The sequence below is a fragment of the Taudactylus pleione genome, unplaced genomic scaffold, assembly GCF_031769625.1.
Source record: "Taudactylus pleione unplaced genomic scaffold, aTauple2 ptg000173l, whole genome shotgun sequence".
Classification (NCBI taxonomy): Eukaryota; Metazoa; Chordata; class Amphibia; order Anura; family Myobatrachidae; genus Taudactylus; species Taudactylus pleione.
In genome coordinates, this window is record NW_028284575.1 from 1,040,296 (window position 1) to 1,060,666 (window position 20,371).

General features: G+C 48.2%; 1 protein-coding gene across 1 annotated transcript in view; it reads left to right on the forward strand.

The window, feature by feature from the left end:
• The first annotated feature begins 3,552 nt into the window (after positions 1–3,552).
• Positions 3,553–20,371, forward strand: part of SCTR (secretin receptor) — a 105,239-nt gene continuing 88,420 nt past the window's right edge. Inside the window, exon 1 of the mRNA XM_088475537.1 lies at positions 3,553–3,627. Within this exon, the coding sequence (XP_088331663.1) occupies positions 3,583–3,627 (45 nt within the window). The 5' untranslated portion in view covers positions 3,553–3,582. The remainder of the gene's footprint in view (positions 3,628–20,371) is intronic.

A 20,371-nucleotide genomic window follows, 5' to 3' on the forward strand; every position in this document is an offset into this window, starting at 1 on the left:
GGTAATAAATAATAAATAAATCTTAATTACCATAGGCCACGCCACCCTACGTGACGTTATTAGGAGGCGTGTCCACCTCCAAATAACGTCAGGCTGGGGGAGCCTCACTAGCTGGGCTTCCCCAGCCCTCTCCAGTCATTGAATGGATGCCGCGCACATGCGCGCAGCATCCATTCAGAGTCTCCAGGGTTTTGGCACCGCCGCACAGCTGCGGCGGTGAGTGTCCCCAACCTCCCGATTTAACCACCCGCGGGCCACTTCGGCCCATGGGTGGAACAGCAGGACAGTAATGTCCCGCTGAAATCGGTATGTTGGGGAGGAGTGCGCCCTCTATGGGTGGCACCACTGTGCGACCGCTCAGGTCGAACACCCCTAGAGCCGGCCTGTTCTGAGGTGCATTGTGGGCTCAAACCTTTTTAGATATTACACTTAACCTGACATTCCGATGGGACTCATATACAGTGCGATAGGACCCCACATTTTAAAGTGATGATCACAGGCACTCACATATTTTTTGGCTCAGCGCAATATTGATTATGCCCACAATCCTCCCCCCTTCCCCTGCTGCCAGGTAGGTTCAATCCTCTCTTTTTGGATGACCACTCTCCTTCCAGCTACTGACCACGCCCCTTAGTGGGCCTCTGTGGTTGCATTTCCCTGGTGGGCCCTTCATGCCCCAGTCCGACACTGTATCTCACACACTGTAAACTTCATAGAGCACCCAAGATGGCTGCCTCACCTGATAAGCCTGTGGGTGGGAGGAAAAATCCTTGGATCTGCTGGCTATGTAAGGTCCCTACTCTTAGATTTGGTACACTGCCACTTCCCCATTTTGTGTTATCTCTCCTAAGCGTTACCTATTCCACCCATGGTAATTTATGAAGAGTGCCCAAAATGGCTGCCTTGCCTGGTACCCTTCGTGAGTGGGATATATAACCCATGGAAGCTATTATCCAAAATGGCTCCACCAACCCTGCACTATGTCAATTGCACCCATTATGTTGACTGTTTCGATTCTTTTTTTTTTTATTTCTGTGTAATACTAAACCTTACTTTTTTTCACTGTCACTTTACTGATAAGATTGAAATCATCTGTAAAGAAGTGGCTTGAATTCTGCACTGATCACAGAATCACGTTTTTATTAACGGCTTAATAATTATACAGAACCAGCAAATACATCTGTTAATTCTAGCAGCTCTTTGTCATAGTCCTTTGTAGAGGAGCAGAATCATATATCGTGTACAGTTACCGATTTTGCAGCTATCACCCCTTCATACATCCTCCCCTCGCCCCTCTGTTCCCGGTATTAGGTCAGTACCTGGAGCTCTCTGCCTGGTCTCAGGACACAGTGCCTGATTCAGCAAGGAACGCAGTTACTAATACGCACGCAATCGGCCGATTGTTGCGTATTGCGCACGCAGATGCATCGCAGTGCGTGAAGTAGCTATTGCGATCGGGACTGCGATCGCAATGACTACGCAGACCCATCACAGAGTGATTGACAGGAAGTGCCATTTGTGGGTGGTGATGGGGGGGTGGTTTACAGCCCAACGCAGGAGTGTCAGTGCGTTTGATCGCCGTTGCATGAGCCTGCATAAATTATCCACTGCGATGGCCTACGTAGTCTGAGGACTCATAGCGTGTGATGACGTTAGCAATTTCAGAGTAAGGCCAGGGCTTGTGCAAGTGTACGTGAGGCTGCGATGGTACCGATGGTTTCGCAGTCTTGCTAAACATTACGGATGTGCGCTGAGTAAAGTGGACGTCCTTGTGTAGTGCTGCGAGGGCATTGCGATCACAATGGACTAGCATACTATCAAAGTTGAACTGCGTGCGTAATCGCTATCGCATTCGCAGTTGTGTTCCGTAGCGAATCAGGCCCACGTTTCAGTGGTTCGTACCTAGTCTATGCCGTGAGTATTGCACTCTCTGCCGCGGTGAGTTTTGTACTCTCTGTTTGGGCTTACTCGGAGTCCATTACAATAGTTGGGGGGAGATGTACCAAGCCTTGGAGAGAGATAAAGTGGAAAAGTTGCCAAAAACAACCAATCGGCTCCTAACGGTCATTTCAAACAAATTACAGAATCTGATTCTCCAATGTATTTCTTGGCAGAGCTTGATACATCTCCCCCTTTGTGCTCAGAACCAAGGGGGCGATTCAGACCCGGACGCTAAGCTGCGCTCTCTCACAGCCGTCAGGGGGGCGGATATGCAAATGCCGCCATCACACAGCCAGGCTAAAGGACACCCTCTATGTCTTAAAGCGCGTCGGCAGAATGATCGACGCCGGTGTAATGACGCCCACTTTTCATTCTTAGCATACATCATCTCCAGGAAGTGTATGATTAATCAGTAACATCGAGAGCCATCGGAGCTGCTCGCAGCCCTTAAGGTAGACCCTACCCCTCCGCAAGCACAGCGATCACTGCAGGCTGAAATACAACCAGGTGACGTGTACAATGACGCTTCCATGTTAATTATGCACGCCCAAAGAACGCCGTTTTGACGCTCAGACACCCCTGCGTTCGCACACCCACTCCCCCATTTTCAAGGACCTTCCCCTGTTACCACCCTCAAATGGCACTGTCAATCAAAGGAGCGGCCCGTCTGCGGGCTTCGAGCAAGTACTTCCCCATCGCACAGACTGGTTTGCGCACACGTGATGCATGCGCAGACGGGCGACAATCGCCCATAGCGAGCGATCACGGCTTAGCGTCCGGGTCTGAATCAGGGCCCAAGTCTCTGGAGTTCAGCGCACATTTCAGTCTTGCATCCCGGAGTCTACGATTTCAGCACATCAGTCCCCATCAATGCTTTTAGGTTCCATCTACTTCTCTCCAATTGGTCTTTGAATTTTGAAATGTCAAAATAGGGCCGTCAGTCTTCACTTGGTTCCGGCCATGAGTATTATATTCTTTATTTGCACCTGAAACTGGCTCCCTGGCAGTGGCTGTGACGCGCTGGAGCAGAGCTCTCGTTGTCACCTGTACCGGACTTAGGGAGACAACCATCTTGCCTTGGGGCAGAAGTCTCTTCTCCCCATCTTATGGTATATTTACTAAATTGCAGGTTTTTAGAAGTGGAGTTGTTGCCCATAGCAACCAATCAGATTGAACTTATCGTTTATCTAGCACCTTCTAGAAGATAATAGCTAGAATTTGATTGGTTGTTATGGGCAACATCACCACTTCTAAAAAACCTGCACTTGATTTGGATCAGAATTATACTTTCAAATTTAGAAGAATGCACATATTGCGTCCTGCCAAGGTCTTAGTGATAACATGTAGTTAATAAATATCCATCCCTCTTCATAGGAACCGGGGACGTGTGAATGTTTAATTAGGATTAGTGAGTGCCACTGGTCAGGGGAGAGGAGGGGTTATGTGTCTCCTGCAGGCTGAACATTGCATAGACCATCATTTGCATCCCAGCGTTAGTCCTCTGAGTGAATTCATTGCCTTGCTGACTCCTGAATGCTGCTCCAGACCTGAGGACAGTTACGCAGAACAAGGCAGGAGAGATGCGGACTCCTGAACACCATAAGATGAACACTAGCAGGGACTAAATCTCTGGGCACCAACATGGGGACTCTCAGCCTGGCAGTGATCTTAGCTGTGACTTTACCTGTAAGTATGTGTATACCTGTACTAGACCTGGCAGTGATCTTAGCTGTGACCACCTGTAAGTATGTGTCTGTCTGTACTATAACTGGCAGTGATCTTAGCTGTCACCACCTGTAAGTATGTGTCTGTCTGTACTAGACCTGGCAGTGATCTTAGCTGTGACTACACCTGTAAGTACGTGTCTGTCTGTACTACACCTGGCAGTGCTCTTAGCTGTGACTTCACCTGTAAGTACGTGTATACCTGTACTAGACCTGGCAGTGATCTTAGCTGTGACCACCTGTAAGTATGTGTCTGCCTGTACTAGCTAGACCTGGCAGTGATCTTAGCTGTGACCACCTGTAAGTATGTGTCTGTCTGTATTAGACCTGGCAGTGATCTTAGCTGTGACTTCACCTGTAAGTACGTGTCTGTCTGTACTAGACCTGGCATTGCTCTTAGCTGTGACTTCACCTGTAAGTATGTGTCTGTCTGTACTAGAACTGGCAGTGATCTTAGCTGTGACTTCACCTGTAAGTATGTGTCTGCCTGTGCTAGACCTGGCAGTGATCTTAGCTGTGACTTCACCTGTAAGTATGTGTCTGCCTGTGCTAGACCTGGCAGTGATCTTAGCTGTGACTTCACCTGTAAGTATGTGTCTGCCTGTACTAGACCTGGCAGTGATCTTAGCTGTGACTTCACCTGTGTCTGCCTGTACTAGACCCGGCAGTGATCTTAGCCGTGACTTCACCTGTAAGTATGTGTCTGCCTGTACTGGACCCGGCAGTGATCTTAGCCGTGACTTCACCTGTAAGTATGTGTCTGTCTGTACTGGACCCGGCAGTGATCTTAGCCGTGACTTCACCTGTAAGTATGTGCCTGACTGTACTGGACCCGGCAGTGATCTTAGCCGTGACTTCAATTGTAAGTACGTGTCTGTCTGTACTAGACCTGGGAGTGATCTTAGCCGTGACTTCACCAGTAAGTACGTGTCTGTCTGTACTAGACCTGGCTTTGCTCTTAGCTGTAACTTCACCTGTAAGTACGTGTCTGCCTGTACTAGACCTGGCATTGCTCTTAGCTGTGACTTCACCTGTAAGTACGTGTCTGTCTGTACTAGACCTGGCATTGCTCTTAGATGTGACTTCACCTGTAAGTACGTGTCTGTCTGTACTAGACCTGGTATTGCTCTTAGCTGTGACTTCACCTGTAAGTACGTCTCTGTCTGTACTAGACCTGGCAGTGATCTTAGCTGTGACTTCACCTGTAAGTATGTGTCTGCCTGTACTAGACCTGGCAGTGATTGTAGCTATGACTTCACCTGTAAGTATGTGTCTCTCTGTACTAGACCTGGCAGCGATGTTAGTTGTGACTTCACTGTAAGTACGTGTCTCTCTGTACAAGACCTGGCAGTGCTCTTACCTGTGACTTCACCTGTAAGTATGTGTCTGTCTGTACTACACCTGGCAGTGATCTTAGCTGTGACTTCACCTGTAAGTACGTGTCTCTCTGTACTAGACCTGACAGTGATCTTATCTGTGACTTCACCTGTAAGTATATGTCTGCCTGTTCTAGACCTGGCAGTAATCTTAGCTGTGACTTCACCTGTAAGTATGTGTCTGTCTGTACTAGACCTGGCAGTGATCTTAGCTGTGACTTCACCTGTAAGTATGTGTCTGCCTGTACTAGACCTGGCAGTGATCTTAGCTGTGACTTCACCTGTAAGTATGTGTCTGCCTGTACTACACCTGGCAATGATCTTACCTGTGACTTCACCTGTAAGTATGTGTCTGCCTGTGCTAGACCTGGCAGTGATCTTAGCTGTGACTTCACCTCTAAGTATGAGTCTGCCTGTGCTAGACCTGGCAGTGATCTTAGCTGTGACTTCACCTGTAAGTATGTGTCTGCCTGTACTAGACCTGGCAGTGATCTTAGCTGTGACTTCACCTGTAAGTATGTGTCTGCCTGTACTAGACCTGGCAGTGATCTTAGCTGTGACTTCACCTGTGTCTGCCTGTACTAGACCCGGCAGTGATCTTAGCCGTGACTTCACCTGTAAGTATGTGTCTGCCTGTACTGGACCCGGCAGTGATCTTAGCCGTGACTTCACCTGTAAGTATGTGTCTGTCTGTACTGGACCCGGCAGTGATCTTAGCCATGACTTCACCTGTAAGTATGTGTCTGTCTGTACTAGACCCGGCAGTGATCTTAGCCGTGACTTCACCTGTAAGTACGTGTCTGTCTGTACTAGACCTGGCAGTGATCTTAGCTGTGACTTCACCTGTAAGTATGTGTCTGTCTGTATAAGACCTGGCAGTGATCTTAGCTGTGACTTCACCTGTAAGTACGTGTCTGCTGTACTAGACCTGGCAGTGATCTTACCTGTGACTACACCTGTAAGTACGTGTCTGTCTGTACTAGACCTGGCATTGCTCTTAGCTGTGACTTCACCTGTAAGTATGTGTCTGTCTGTACTAGACCTGGCAGTGATCTTAGCTGTGACTTCACCTGTAAGTATGTGTCTGTCTGTACTAGACCTGGCAGTGATCTTAGCTGTGACTTCACCTGTAAGTATGTGTCTGCCTGTGCTAGACCTGGCAGTGATCTTAGCTGTGACTTCACCTGTAAGTATGTGTCTGCCTGTGCTAGACCTGGCAGTGATCTTAGCTGTGACTTCACCTGTAAGTATGTGTCTGCCTGTACTAGACCTGGCAGTGATCTTAGCTGTGACTTCACCTGTGTCTGCCTGTACTAGACCCGGCAGTGATCTTAGCCGTGACTTCACCTGTAAGTATGTGTCTGCCTGTACTGGACCGGCAGTGATCTTAGCCGTGACTTCACCTGTAAGTATGTGCCTGTCTGTACTGGACCCGGCAGTGATCTTAGCCGTGACTTCACCTGTAAGTATGTGTCTGTCTGTACTGGACCCGGCAGTGATCTTAGACGTGACTTCACCTGTAAGTACGTGTCTGTCTGTACTAGACCTGGGAGTGATCTTAGCCGTGACTTCACCTGTAAGTACGTGTCTGTCTGTACTAGACCTGGCTTTGCTCTTAGCTGTAAATTCACCTGTAAGTACGTGTCTGCCTGTACTAGACCTGGCATTGCTCTTAGCTGTGACTTCACCTGTAAGTACGTGTCTGTCTGTACTAGACCTGGCATTGCTCTTAGCTGTGACTTCACCTGTAAGTACGTCTCTGTCTGTACTAGACCTGGTAGTGATCTTAGCTGTGACTTCACCTGTAAGTATGTGTCTGCCTGTACTAGACCTGGCAGTGATTGTAGCTGTGACTTCACCTGTAAGTATGTGTCTCTCTGTACTAGACCTGGCAGTGATGTTAGCTGTGACTTCACTGTAAGTACCTGTCTCTCTGTACTAGACCTGGCAGTGCTCTTACCTGTGACTTCACCTGTAAGTATGTGTCTGTCTGTACTACACCTGGCAGTGATCTTAGCTGTGACTTCACCTGTAAGTACGTGTCTCTCTGTACTAGACCTGGCAGTGATCTTAGCTGTGACTTCACCTGTAAGTATGTGTCTGCCTGTGCTAGACCTGGCAGTGATCTTAGCTGTGACTTCACCTGTAAGTATGTGTCTGCCTGTACTAGACCTGGCAGTGATCTTAGCTGTGACTTCACCTGTAAGTATGTGTCTGCCTGTGCTAGACCTGGCAGTGATCTTAGCTGTGACTTCACCTGTAAGTATGTGTCTGCCTGTGCTGGACCTGGCAGTGATCTTATCTGTGACTTCACCTGTAAGTACGTGTCTGCCTGTTCTAGACCTGGCAGTGATCTTAGCTGTGACTTCACCTGTAAGTATGTGTCTGCCTGTGCTAGACCTGGCAGTGATCTTAGCTGTGACTTCACCTGTAATTATGTGTCTGCCTGTGCTAGACCTGGCAGTGATCTTAGCTGTGACTTCACCTGTAAGTATGTGTCTGCCTGTACTAGACCTGGCAGTGATCTTAGCTGTGACTTCACCTGTGTCTGCCTGTACTAGACCCGGCAGTGATCTTAGCCGTGACTTCACCTGTAAGTATGTGTCTGCCTGTACTGGACCCGGCAGTGATCTTAGCCGTGACTTCACCTGTAAGTATGTGTCTGCCTGTACTAGACCCGGCAGTGATCTTAGCTGTGACTTCACCTGTAAGTACGTGTCTGTCTGTACTAGACCTGGGAGTGATCTTAGCTGTGACTTCACCTGTAAGTACGTGTCTGTCTGTACTATACCTGGCTTTGCTCTTAGCTGTAACTTCACCTGTAAGTACGTGTCTGCCTGTACTAGACATGGCAGTGATCTTAGCTGTGACTTCACCTGTAAGTACGTGTCTGTCTGTACTAGACCTGGCATTGCTCTTAGATGTGACTTCACCTGTAAGTACGTGTCTGTCTGTACTAGACCTGGCAGTGCTCTTAGCTGTGACTTCACCTGTAAGTACGTGTCTGTCTGTACTAGACCTGGCATTGCTCTTAGCTGTGACTTCACCTGTAAGTACGTCTCTGTCTGTACTAGACCTGGCAGTGATCTTAGCTGTGACTACACCTGTAAGTATGTGTCTGTCTGTACTAGACCTGGCAGTGATCTTAGCTGTGACTTCACCTGTAAGTACGTGTCTGTCAGTACTAGACCTGGCAGTGATGTTAGCTGTGACTTCACTGTAAGTACGTGTCTCTCTGTACTAGACCTGGCAGTGCTCTTACCTGTGACTTCACCTGTAAGTATGTGTCTGTCTGTACTACACCTGGCAGTGATCTTAGCTGTGACTTCACCTGTAAGTACGTGTCTCTCTGTACTAGACCTGGCAGTGATCTTAGCTGTGACTTCACCTGTAAGTATGTGTCTGCCTGTGCTAGACCTGGCAGTGATCTTAGCTGTGACTTCACCTGTAAGTATGTGTCTGCCTGTACTAGACCTGGCAGTGATCTTAGCTGTGACTTCACCTGTAAGTATGTGTCTGCCTGTGCTGGACCTGGCAGTGATCTTATCTGTGACTTCACCTGTAAGTACGTGTCTGCCTGTTCTAGACCTGGCAGTGATCTTAGCTGTGACTTCACCTGTAAGTATGTGTCTGCCTGTGCTAGACCTGGCAGTGATCTTAGCTGTGACTTCACCTGTAATTATGTGTCTGCCTGTGCTAAACCTGGCAGTGATCTTAGCTGTGACTTCACCTGTAAGTATGTGTCTGCCTGTACTAGACCTGGCAGTGATCTTAGCTGTGACTTCACCTGTGTCTGCCTGTACTAGACCCGGCAGTGATCTTAGCCGTGACTTCACCTGTAAGTATGTGTCTGCCTGTACTGGACCCGGCAGTGATCTTAGCCGTGACTTCACCTGTAAGTATGTGTCTGTCTGTACTGGACCCGGCAGTGATCTTAGCCGTGACTTCACCTGTAAGTATGTGTCTGTCTGTACTGGACCCGGCAGTGATCTTAGCCGTGACTTCACCTGTAAGTATGTGTCTGCCTGTACTAGACCCGGCAGTGATCTTAGCTGTGACTTCACCTGTAAGTACGTGTCTGTCTGTACTAGACCTGGGAGTGATCTTAGCTGTGACTTCACCTGTAAGTACGTGTCTGTCTGTACTATACCTGGCTTTGCTCTTAGCTGTAACTTCACCTGTATGTACGTGTCTGCCTGTACTAGACATGGCAGTGATCTTAGCTGTGACTTCACCTGTAAGTACGTGTCTGTCTGTACTAGACCTGGCATTGCTCTTAGATGTGACTTCACCTGTAAGTACGTGTCTGTCTGTACTAGACCTGGCAGTGCTCTTAGCTGTGACTTCACCTGTAAGTACGTGTCTGTCTGTACTAGACCTGGCATTGCTCTTAGCTGTGACTACACCTGTAAGTACGTCTCGGTCTGTACTAGACCTGGCAGTGATCTTAGCTGTGACTACACCTGTAAGTATGTGTCTGTCTGTACTAGACCTGGCAGTGATCTTAGCTGTGACTTCACCTGTAAGTACGTGTCTGTCAGTACTAGACCTGGCAGTGATGTTAGCTGTGACTTCACTGTAAGTACGTGTCTCTCTGTACTAGACCTGGCCGTGCTCTTACCTGTGACTTCACCTGTAAGTATGTGTCTGTCTGTACTACACCTGGCAGTGATCTTAGCTGTGACTTCACCTGTAAGTACGTGTCTCTCTGTACTAGACCTGGCAGTGATCTTATCTGTGACTTCACCTGTAAGAACGTGTCTGCCTGTTCTAGACCTGGCAGTAATCTTAGCTGTGACTTCACCTGTAAGTATTTGTCTGTCTGTACTAGACCTGGCAGTGATCTTAGCTGTAACTTCACCTGTAAGTACGTGTCTGCCTGTGCTAGACCTGACAGTGATCTTAGCTGTGACTTCACCTGTAAGTATGTGTCTGTCTGTGCTAGACCTGGCAGTGATCTTAGCTGTGACTACACCTGTAAGTATGTGTCTGCCTGTGCTAGACCTGGCAGTGATCTTAGCTGTGACTTCACCTGTAATTATGTGTCTGCCTGTGCTAGACCTGGCAGTGATCTTAGCTGTGACTTCACCTGTGTCTGCCTGTACTAGACCCGGCAGTGATCTTAGCCGTGACTTCACCTGTAAGTATGTGTCTGCCTGTACTGGACCCGGCAGTGATCTTAGCCGTGACTTCACCTGTAAGTATGTGTCTGTCTGTACTGGACCCGGCAGTGATCTTAGCCGTGACTTCACCTGTAAGTATGTGTCTGTCTATACTGGACCCGGCAGTGATCTTAGCCGTGACTTCACCTGTAAGTATGTGTCTGCCTGTACTAGACCTGGCAGTGATCTTAGCTGTGACTTCACCTGTATGTACGTGTCTGTCTGTACTAGACCTTGGAGTGATCTTAGCTGTGACTTCACCTGTAAGTACGTGTCTGTCTGTACTAGACCTGGCTTTGCTCTTAGCTGTAACTTCACCTGTAAGTACGTGTCTGCCTGTACTAGACCTGGCAGTGATTTTAGCTGTGACTTCACCTGTAAGTACGTGTCTGTCTGTACTCTGTACTAGACCTGGCATTGCTCTTAGCTGTGACTTCACCTGTAAGTACGTGTCTGTCTGTACTAGAACTGGCAGTGCTCTTAGCTGTGACTTCACCTGTAAGTACGTGTCTGTCTGTACTAGACCTGGCATTGCTCTTAGCTGTGACTTCACCTGTAAGTACGTCTCTGTCTGTACGAGACCTGGCATTGCTCTTAGCTGTGACTTCACCTGTAAGTACGTGTCTGTCTGTACTAGACCTGGCAGTGATCTTAGCTGTGACTTCACCTGTAAGTATGTGTCTGCCTGTACTAGACCTGGCAGTGATCTTAGCTGTGACTTCACCTGTGTCTGCCTGTACTAGACCCGGCAGTGATCTTAGCCGTGACTTCACCTGTAAGTATGTGTCTGCCTGTACTGGACCCGGCAGTGATCTTAGCCGTGACTTCACCTGTAAGTATGTGTCTGTCTGTACTGGACCCGGCAGTGATCTTAGCCGTGACTTCACCTGTAAGTATGTGTCTGACTGTACTGGACCCGGCAGTGATCTTAGCCGTGACTTCACCTGTAAGTACGTGTCTGTCTGTACTAGACCTGGGAGTGATCTTAGCCGTGACTTCACCAGTAAGTACGTGTCTGTCTGTACTAGACCTGGCTTTGCTCTTAGCTGTAACTTCACCTGTAAGTACGTGTCTGCCTGTACTAGACCTGGCATTGCTCTTAGCTGTGACTTCACCTGTAAGTACGTGTCTGTCTGTACTAGACCTGGTATTGCTCTTAGCTGTGACTTCACCTGTAAGTACGTCTCTGTCTGTACTAGACCTGGCAGTGATCTTAGCTGTGACTTCACCTGTAAGTATGTGTCTGCCTGTACTAGACCTGGCAGTGATTGTAGCTATGACTTCACCTGTAAGTATGTGTCTCTCTGTACTAGACCTGGCAGCGATGTTAGTTGTGACTTCACTGTAAGTACGTGTCTCTCTGTACAAGACCTGGCAGTGCTCTTACCTGTGACTTCACCTGTAAGTATGTGTCTGTCTGTACTACACCTGGCAGTGATCTTAGCTGTGACTTCACCTGTAAATACGTGTCTCTCTGTACTAGACCTGACAGTGATCTTATCTGTGACTTCACCTGTAAGTATATGTCTGCCTGTTCTAGACCTGGCAGTAATCTTAGCTGTGACTTCACCTGTAAGTATGTGTCTGTCTGTACTAGACCTGGCAGTGATCTTAGCTGTGACTTCACCTGTAAGTATGTGTCTGCCTGTACTAGACCTGGCAGTGATCTTAGCTGTGACTTCACCTGTAAGTATGTGTCTGCCTGTACTACACCTGGCAGTGATCTTACCTGTGACTTCACCTGTAAGTATGTGTCTGCCTGTGCTAGACCTGGCAGTGATCTTAGCTGTGACTTCACCTGTAAGTATGAGTCTGCCTGTGCTAGACCTGGCAGTGATCTTAGCTGTGACTTCACCTGTAAGTATGTGTCTGCCTGTACTAGACCTGGCAGTGATCTTAGCTGTGACTTCACCTGTAAGTATGTGTCTGCCTGTACTAGACCTGGCAGTGATCTTAGCTGTGACTTCACCTGTGTCTGCCTGTACTAGACCCGGCAGTGATCTTAGCCGTGACTTCACCTGTAAGTATGTGTCTGCCTGTACTGGACCCGGCAGTGATCTTAGCCGTGACTTCACCTGTAAGTTTGTGTCTGTCTGTACTGGACCCGGCAGTGATCTTAGCCATGACTTCACCTGTAAGTATGTGTCTGTCTGTACTAGACCCGGCAGTGATCTTAGCCGTGACTTCACCTGTAAGTACGTGTCTGTCTGTACTAGACCTGGCAGTGATCTTAGCTGTGACTTCACCTGTAAGTATGTGTCTGTCTGTATAAGACCTGGCAATGATCTTAGCTGTGACTTCACCTGTAAGTACGTGTCTGCTGTACTAGACCTGGCAGTGATCTTACCTGTGACTACACCTGTAAGTACGTGTCTGTCTGTACTAGACCTGGCATTGCTCTTAGCTGTGACTTCACCTGTAAGTATGTGTCTGTCTGTACTAGACCTGGCAGTGATCTTAGCTGTGACTTCACCTGTAAGTATGTGTCTGTCTGTACTAGACCTGGCAGTGATCTTAGCTGTGACTTCACCTGTAAGTATGTGTCTGCCTGTGCTAGACCTGGCAGTGATCTTAGCTGTGACTTCACCTGTAAGTATGTGTCTGCCTGTGCTAGACCTGGCAGTGATCTTAGCTGTGACTTCACCTGTAAGTATGTGTCTGCCTGTACTAGACCTGGCAGTGATCTTAGCTGTGACTTCACCTGTGTCTGCCTGTACTAGACCCGGCAGTGATCTTAGCCGTGACTTCACCTGTAAGTATGTGTCTGCCTGTACTGGACCGGCAGTGATCTTAGCCGTGACTTCACCTGTAAGTATGTGCCTGTCTGTACTGGACCAGGCAGTGATCTTAGCCGTTACTTCACCTGTAAGTATGTGTCTGTCTGTACTGGACCCGGCAGTGATCTTAGACGTGACTTCACCTGTAAGTACGTGTCTGTCTGTACTAGACCTGGGAGTGATCTTAGCCGTGACTTCACCTGTAAGTACGTGTCTGTCTGTACTAGACCTGGCTTTGCTCTTAGCTGTAAATTCACCTGTAAGTACGTGTCTGCCTGTACTAGACCTGGCATTGCTCTTAGCTGTGACTTCACCTGTAAGTACGTGTCTGTCTGTACTAGACCTGGCATTGCTCTTAGCTGTGACTTCACCTGTAAGTACGTCTCTGTCTGTACTAGACCTGGTAGTGATCTTAGCTGTGACTTCACCTGTAAGTATGTGTCTGCCTGTACTAGACCTGGCAGTGATTGTAGCTGTGACTTCACCTGTAAGTATGTGTCTCTCTGTACTAGACCTGGCAGTGATGTTAGCTGTGACTTCACTGTAAGTACGTGTCTCTCTGTACTAGACCTGGCAGTGCTCTTACCTGTGACTTCACCTGTAAGTATGTGTCTGTCTGTACTACACCTGGCAGTAATCTTAGCTGTGACTTCACCTGTAAGTACGTGTCTCTCTGTACTATACCTGGCAGTGATCTTAGCTGTGACTTCACCTGTAAGTATGTGTCTGCCTGTGCTAGACCTGGCAGTGATCTTAGCTGTGACTTCACCTGTAAGTATGTGTCTGCCTGTACTAGACCTGGCAGTGATCTTAGCTGTGACTTCACCTGTAAGTATGTGTCTGCCTGTGCTAGACCTGGCAGTGATCTTAGCTGTGACTTCACCTGTAAGTATGTGTCTGCCTGTGCTGGACCTGGCAGTGATCTTATCTGTGACTTCACCTGTAAGTACGTGTCAGCCTGTTCTAGACCTGGCAGTGATCTTAGCTGTGACTTCACCTGTAAGTATGTGTCTGCCTGTGCTAGACCTGGCAGTGATCTTAGCTGTGACTTCACCTGTAAGTATGTGTCTGCCTGTGCTAGACCTGGCAGTGATCTTAGCTGTGACTTCACCTGTAAGTATGTGTCTGCCTGTACTAGACCTGGCAGTGATCTTAGCTGTGACTTCACCTGTGTCTGCCTGTACTAGACCCGGCAGTGATCTTAGCTGTGACTTCACCTGTAAGTATGTGTCTGCCTGTACTGGACCCGGCAGTGATCTTAGCCGTGACTTCACCTGTAAGTATGTGTCTGTCTGTACTGGACCCGGCAGTGATCTTAGCCGTGACTTCACCTGTAAGTATGTGTCTGTCTGTACTGGACCCGGCAGTGATCTTAGCCGTGACTTCACCTGTAAGTATGTGTCTGCCTGTACTAGACCCGGCAGTGATCTTAGCTGTGACTTCACCTGTAAGTACGTGTCTGTCTGTACTAGACCTGGGAGTGATCTTAGCTGTGACTTCACCTGTAAGTACGTGTCTGTCTGTACTAGACCTGGCTTTGCTCTTAGCTGTAACTTCACCTGTAAGTACGTGTCTGCCTGTACTAGACATGGCAGTGATCTTAGCTGTGACTTCACCTGTAAGTACGTGTCTGTCTGTACTAGACCTGGCATTGCTCTTAGATGTGACTTTACCTGTAAGTACGTGTCTGTCTGTACTAGACCTGGCAGTGCTCTTAGCTGTGACTTCACCTGTAAGTACGTGTCTGTCTGTACTAGACCTGGCATTGCTCTTAGCTGTGACTTCACCTGTAAGTACGTGTCTGTCTGTACTAGACCTGGCATTGCTCTTACCTGTGACTTCACCTGTAAGTACGTCTCTGTCTGTACTAGACCTGGCAGTGATCTTAGCTGTGACTACACCTGTAAGTATGTGTCTGTCTGTACTAGACCTGGCAGTGATCTTAGCTGTGACTTCACCTGTAAGTACGTGTCTGTCAGTACTAGACCTGGCAGTGATGTTAGCTGTGACTTCACTGTAAGTACGTGTCTCTCTGTACTAGACCTGGCAGTGCTCTTACCTGTGACTTCACCTGTAAGTATGTGTCTGTCTGTACTACACCTGGCAGTGATCTTAGCTGTGACTTCACCTGTAAGTACGTGTCTCTCTGTACTAGACCTGGCAGTGATCTTATCTGTGACTTCACCTGTAAGAACGTGTCTGCCTGTTCTAGACCTGGCAGTAATCTTAGCTGTGACTTCACCTGTAAGTATTTGTCTGTCTGTACTAGACCTGGCAGTGATCTTAGCTGTAACTTCACCTGTAAGTACGTGTCTGCCTGTGCTAGACCTGGCAGTGATCTTAGCTGTGACTTCACCTGTAAGTATGTGTCTGTCTGTGCTAGACCTGGCAGTGATCTTAGCTGTAACTTCACCTGTAAGTACGTGTCTGCCTGTGCTAGACCTGGCAGTGATCTTAGCTGTGACTACACCTGTAAGTATGTGTCTGCCTGTGCTAGACCTGGCAGTGATCTTAGCTGTGACTTCACCTGTAATTATGTGTCTGCCTGTGCTAGACCTGGCAGTGATCTTAGCTGTGACTTCACCTGTGTCTGCCTGTACTAGACCCGGCAGTGATCTTAGCCGTGACTTCACCTGTAAGTATGTGTCTGCCTGTACTGGACCCGGCAGTGATCTTAGCCGTGACTTCACCTGTAAGTATGTGTCTGTCTGTACTGGACCCGGCAGTGATCTTAGCCGTGACTTCACCTGTAAGTATGTGTCTGTCTATACTGGACCCGGCAGTGATCTTAGCCGTGACTTCACCTGTAAGTATGTGTCTGCCTGTACTAGACCTGGCAGTGATCTTAGCTGTGACTTCACCTGTATGTACGTGTCTGTCTGTACTAGACCTGGGAGTGATCTTAGCTGTGACTTCACCTGTAAGTACGTGTCTGTCTGTACTAGACCTGGCTTTGCTCTTAGCTGTAACTTCACCTGTAAGTACGTGTCTGTATGTACTAGACCTGGCAGTGATTTTAGCTGTGACTTCACCTGTAAGTACGTGTCTGTCTGTACTCTGTACTAGACCTGGCATTGCTCTTAGCTGTGACTTCACCTGTAAGTACGTGTCTGTCTGTACTAGACCTGGCAGTGATCTTAGCTGTGACTTCACCTGTAAGTACGTGTCTGCCTGTACTAGACCTGGCATTGCTCTTAGCTGTGACTTCACCTGTAAGTACGTGTCTGTCTGTACTAGACCTGGCATTGCTCTTAGCTGTGACTTCACCTGTAAGTACGTCTCTGTCTGTACTAGACCTGGCATTGCTCTTAGCTGTGACTTCACCTGTAAGTACGTGTCTGTCTGTACTAGACCTGGCAGTGATCTTAGCTGTGACTTCACCTGTAAGTGCGTGTCTGCCTGTACTAGACCTGGCAGTGATCTTAGCTGTGACTTCACCTGTAAGTACGTGTCTGTCTGTACTAGACCTGGCAGTGATCTCAGCTGTGACTTCACCTGTAAGTACGTGTCTGTCTGTACTAGACCTGGCAGTGGTCTTAGCTGTGACTTCACCTGTAAGTACGTGTCTGTCTGTACTAGGCCTGGCAGTGATCTTAGCTGTGACTTCACCTGTAAGTATGTGTCTGTCTGTACTAGACCTGGCAGTGATCTTAGCTGTGACTACACCTGTAAGTATGTGTCTGTCTGTACTAGACCTGGCAGTGATCTTAGCTGTGACTTCACCTGTAAGTATGTGTCTGTCTGTACTAGACCTGGCAGTGATCTTAGCTGTGACTTCACCTGTAAGTATGTGTCTGCCTGTACTAGACCTGGCAGTGATCTTAGCTGTGACTTCACCTGTAAGTATGTGTCTGCCTGTGCTAGACCTGGCAGTGATCTTAGCTGTGACTTCACCTGTAAGTACGTGTCTGCCTGTACTGGACCTGGCAGTGATCTTATCTGTGACTTCACCTGTAAGTACGTGTCTGCCTGTTCTAGACCTGGCAGTGATCTTAGCTGTGACTTCACCTGTAAGTATGTGTCTGCCTGTGCTAGACCTGGCAGTGATCTTAGCTGTGACTTCACCTGTAAGTATGTGTCTGCCAGTACTAGACCTGGCAGTGATCTTAGCTGTGACTTCACCTGTAAGTATGTGTCTGCCTGTGCTAGACCTGGCAGTGATCTTAGCTGTGACTTCACCTGTAAGTATGTGTCTGCCTGTGCTAGACCTGGCAGTGATCTTAGCTGTGACTTCACCTGTAAGTATGTGTCTGCCTGTACTAGACCTGGCAGTGATCTTAGCTGTGACTTCACCTGTAAGTATGTGTCTGCCTGTTCTAGACCCGGCAGTGATCTTAGCCGTGACTTCACCTGTAAGTATGTGTCTGCCTGTACTGGACCCGGCAGTGATTTTATCCGTGACTTCACCTGTAAGTATGTGTCTGTCTGTACTGGACCCGGCAGTGATCTTAGCTGTGACTTCACCTGTAAGTATGTGTCTGTCTGTACTGGACCCGGCAGTGATCTTAGCCGTGACTTCACCTGTAAGTATGTGTCTGCCTGTACTAGACCCGGCAGTGATCTTAGCTGTGACTTCACCTGTAAGTACGTGTCTGTCTGTACTAGACCTGGGAGTGATCTTAGCTGTGACTTCACCTGTAAGTACGTGTCTGTCTGTACTAGACCTGGCTTTGCTCTTAGCTGTAACTTCACCTGTAAGTACGTGTCTGCCTGTACTAGACATGGCAGTGATCTTAGCTGTGACTTCACCTGTAAGTACGTGTCTGTCTGTACTAGACCTGGCATTGCTCTTAGATGTGACTTCACCTGTAAGTACGTGTCTGTCTGTACTAGACCTGGCAGTGCTCTTAGCTGTGACTTCACCTGTAAGTACGTGTCTGTCTGTACTAGACCTGGCATTGCTCTTAGCTGTGACTTCACCTGTAAGTACGTGTCTGTCTGTACTAGACCTGGCATTGCTCTTACCTGTGACTTCAACTGTAAGTACGTCTCTGTCTGTACTAGACCTGGCAGTGATCTTAGCTGTGACTACACCTGTAAGTATGTGTCTGTCTGTACTAGACCTGGCAGTGATCTTAGCTGTGACTTCATCTGTAAGTACGTGTCTGTCAGTACTAGACCTGGCAGTGATCTTAGCTGTGACTTCACCTGTAAGTATGTGTCTGTCTGTACTAGACCTGGCAGTGATCTTAGCTGTGACTTCACCTGTAAGTACGTCTCTGTCTGTACTAGACCTGGCATTGCTCTTAGCTGTGACTTCACCTGTAAGTACGTGTCTCTCTGTACTAGACCTGGCAGTGATCTTAGCTGTGACTTCACCTGTAAGTATGTGTCTGCCTGTGCTAGACCTGGCAGTGATCTTAGCTGTGACTTCACCTGTAAGTATGTGTCTGCCTGTACTAGACCTGGCAGTGATCTTAGCTGTGACTTCACCTGTAAGTATGTGTCTGCCTGTGCTAGACCTGGCAGTGATCTTAGCTGTGACTTCACCTGTAAGTATGTGTCTGCCTGTGCTAGACCTGGCAGTGATCTTAGCTGTGACTTCACCTGTAAGTACGTGTCTGCCTGTACTGGACCTGGCAGTGATCTTATCTGTGACTTCACCTGTAAGTACGTGTCTGCCTGTTCTAGACCTGGCAGTGATCTTAGCTGTGACTTCACCTGTAAGTATGTGTCTGCCAGTACTAGACCTGGCAGTGATCTTAGCTGTGACTTCACCTGTAAGTATGTGTCTGCCTGTGCTAGACCTGGCAGTGATCTTAGCTGTGACTTCACCTGTAAGTATGTGTCTGCCTGTGCTAGACCTGGCAGTGATCTTAGCTGTGACTTCACCTGTAAGTATGTGTCTGCCTGTACTAGACCTGGCAGTGATCTTAGCTGTGACTTCACCTGTGTCTGCCTGTACTAGACCCTGCAGTGATTTTAGCCGTGACTTCACCTGTAAGTATGTGTCTGCCTGTACTGGACCCGGCAGTGATCTTAGCCGTGACTTCACCTGTAAGTATGTGTCTGTCTGTACTGGACCCGGCAGTGATCTTAGCCGTGACTTCACCTGTAAGTATGTGTCTGTCTGTACTGGACCCGGCAGTGATCTTAGCCGTGACTTCACCTGTAAGTATGTGTCTGCCTGTACTAGACCCGGCAGTGATCTTAGCTGTGACTTCACCTGTAAGTACGTGTCTGTCTGTACTAGACCTGGGAGTGATCTTAGCTGTGACTTCACCTGTAAGTACGTGTCTGTCTGTACTAGACCTGGCTTTGCTCTTAGCTGTAACTTCACCTGTAAGTACGTGTCTGCCTGTACTAGACATGGCAGTGATCTTAGCTGTGACTTCACCTGTAAGTACGTGTCTGTCTGTACTAGACCTGGCATTGCTCTTAGATGTGACTTCACCTGTAAGTACGTGTCTGTCTGTACTAGACCTGGCAGTGCTCTTAGCTGTGACTTCACCTGTAAGTACGTGTCTGTCTGTACTAGACCTGGCATTGCTCTTAGCTGTGACTTCACCTGTAAGTACGTGTCTGTCTGTACTAGACCTGGCATTGCTCTTACCTGTGACTTCACCTGTAAGTACGTCTCTGTCTGTACTAGACCTGGCAGTGATCTTAGCTGTGACTACACCTGTAAGTATGTGTCTGTCTGTACTAGACCTGGCAGTGATCTTAGCTGTGACTTCACCTGTAAGTACGTGTCTGTCAGTACTAGACCTGGCAGTGATGTTAGCTGTGACTTCACTGTAAGTACGTGTCTCTCTGTACTAGACCTGGCAGTGCTCTTACCTGTGACTTCACCTGTAAGTATGTGTCTGTCTGTACTACACCTGGCAGTGATCTTAGCTGTGACTTCACCTGTAAGTACGTGTCTCTCTGTACTAGACCTGGCAGTGATCTTATCTGTGACTTCACCTGTAAGAACGTGTCTGCCTGTTCTAGACCTGGCAGTAATCTTAGCTGTGACTTCACCTGTAAGTATTTGTCTGTCTGTACTAGACCTGGCAGTGATCTTAGCTGTAACTTCTCCTGTAAGTATGTGTCTGCCTGTGCTAGACCTGGCAGTGATCTTAGCTGTGACTTCACCTGTAAGTATGTGTCTGTCTGTGCTAGACCTGGCAGTGATCTTAGCTGTGACTACACCTGTAAGTATGTGTCTGCCTGTGCTAGACCTGGCAGTGATCTTAGCTGTGGCTTCACCTGTAATTATGTGTCTGCCTGTGCTAGACCTGGCAGTGATCTTAGCTGTGACTTCACCTGTGTCTGCCTGTACTAGACCCGGCAGTGATCTTAGCCGTGACTTCACCTGTAAGTATGTGTCTGCCTGTACTGGACCCGGCAGTGATCTTAGCCGTGACTTCACCTGTAAGTATGTGTCTGTCTGTACTGGACCCGGCAGT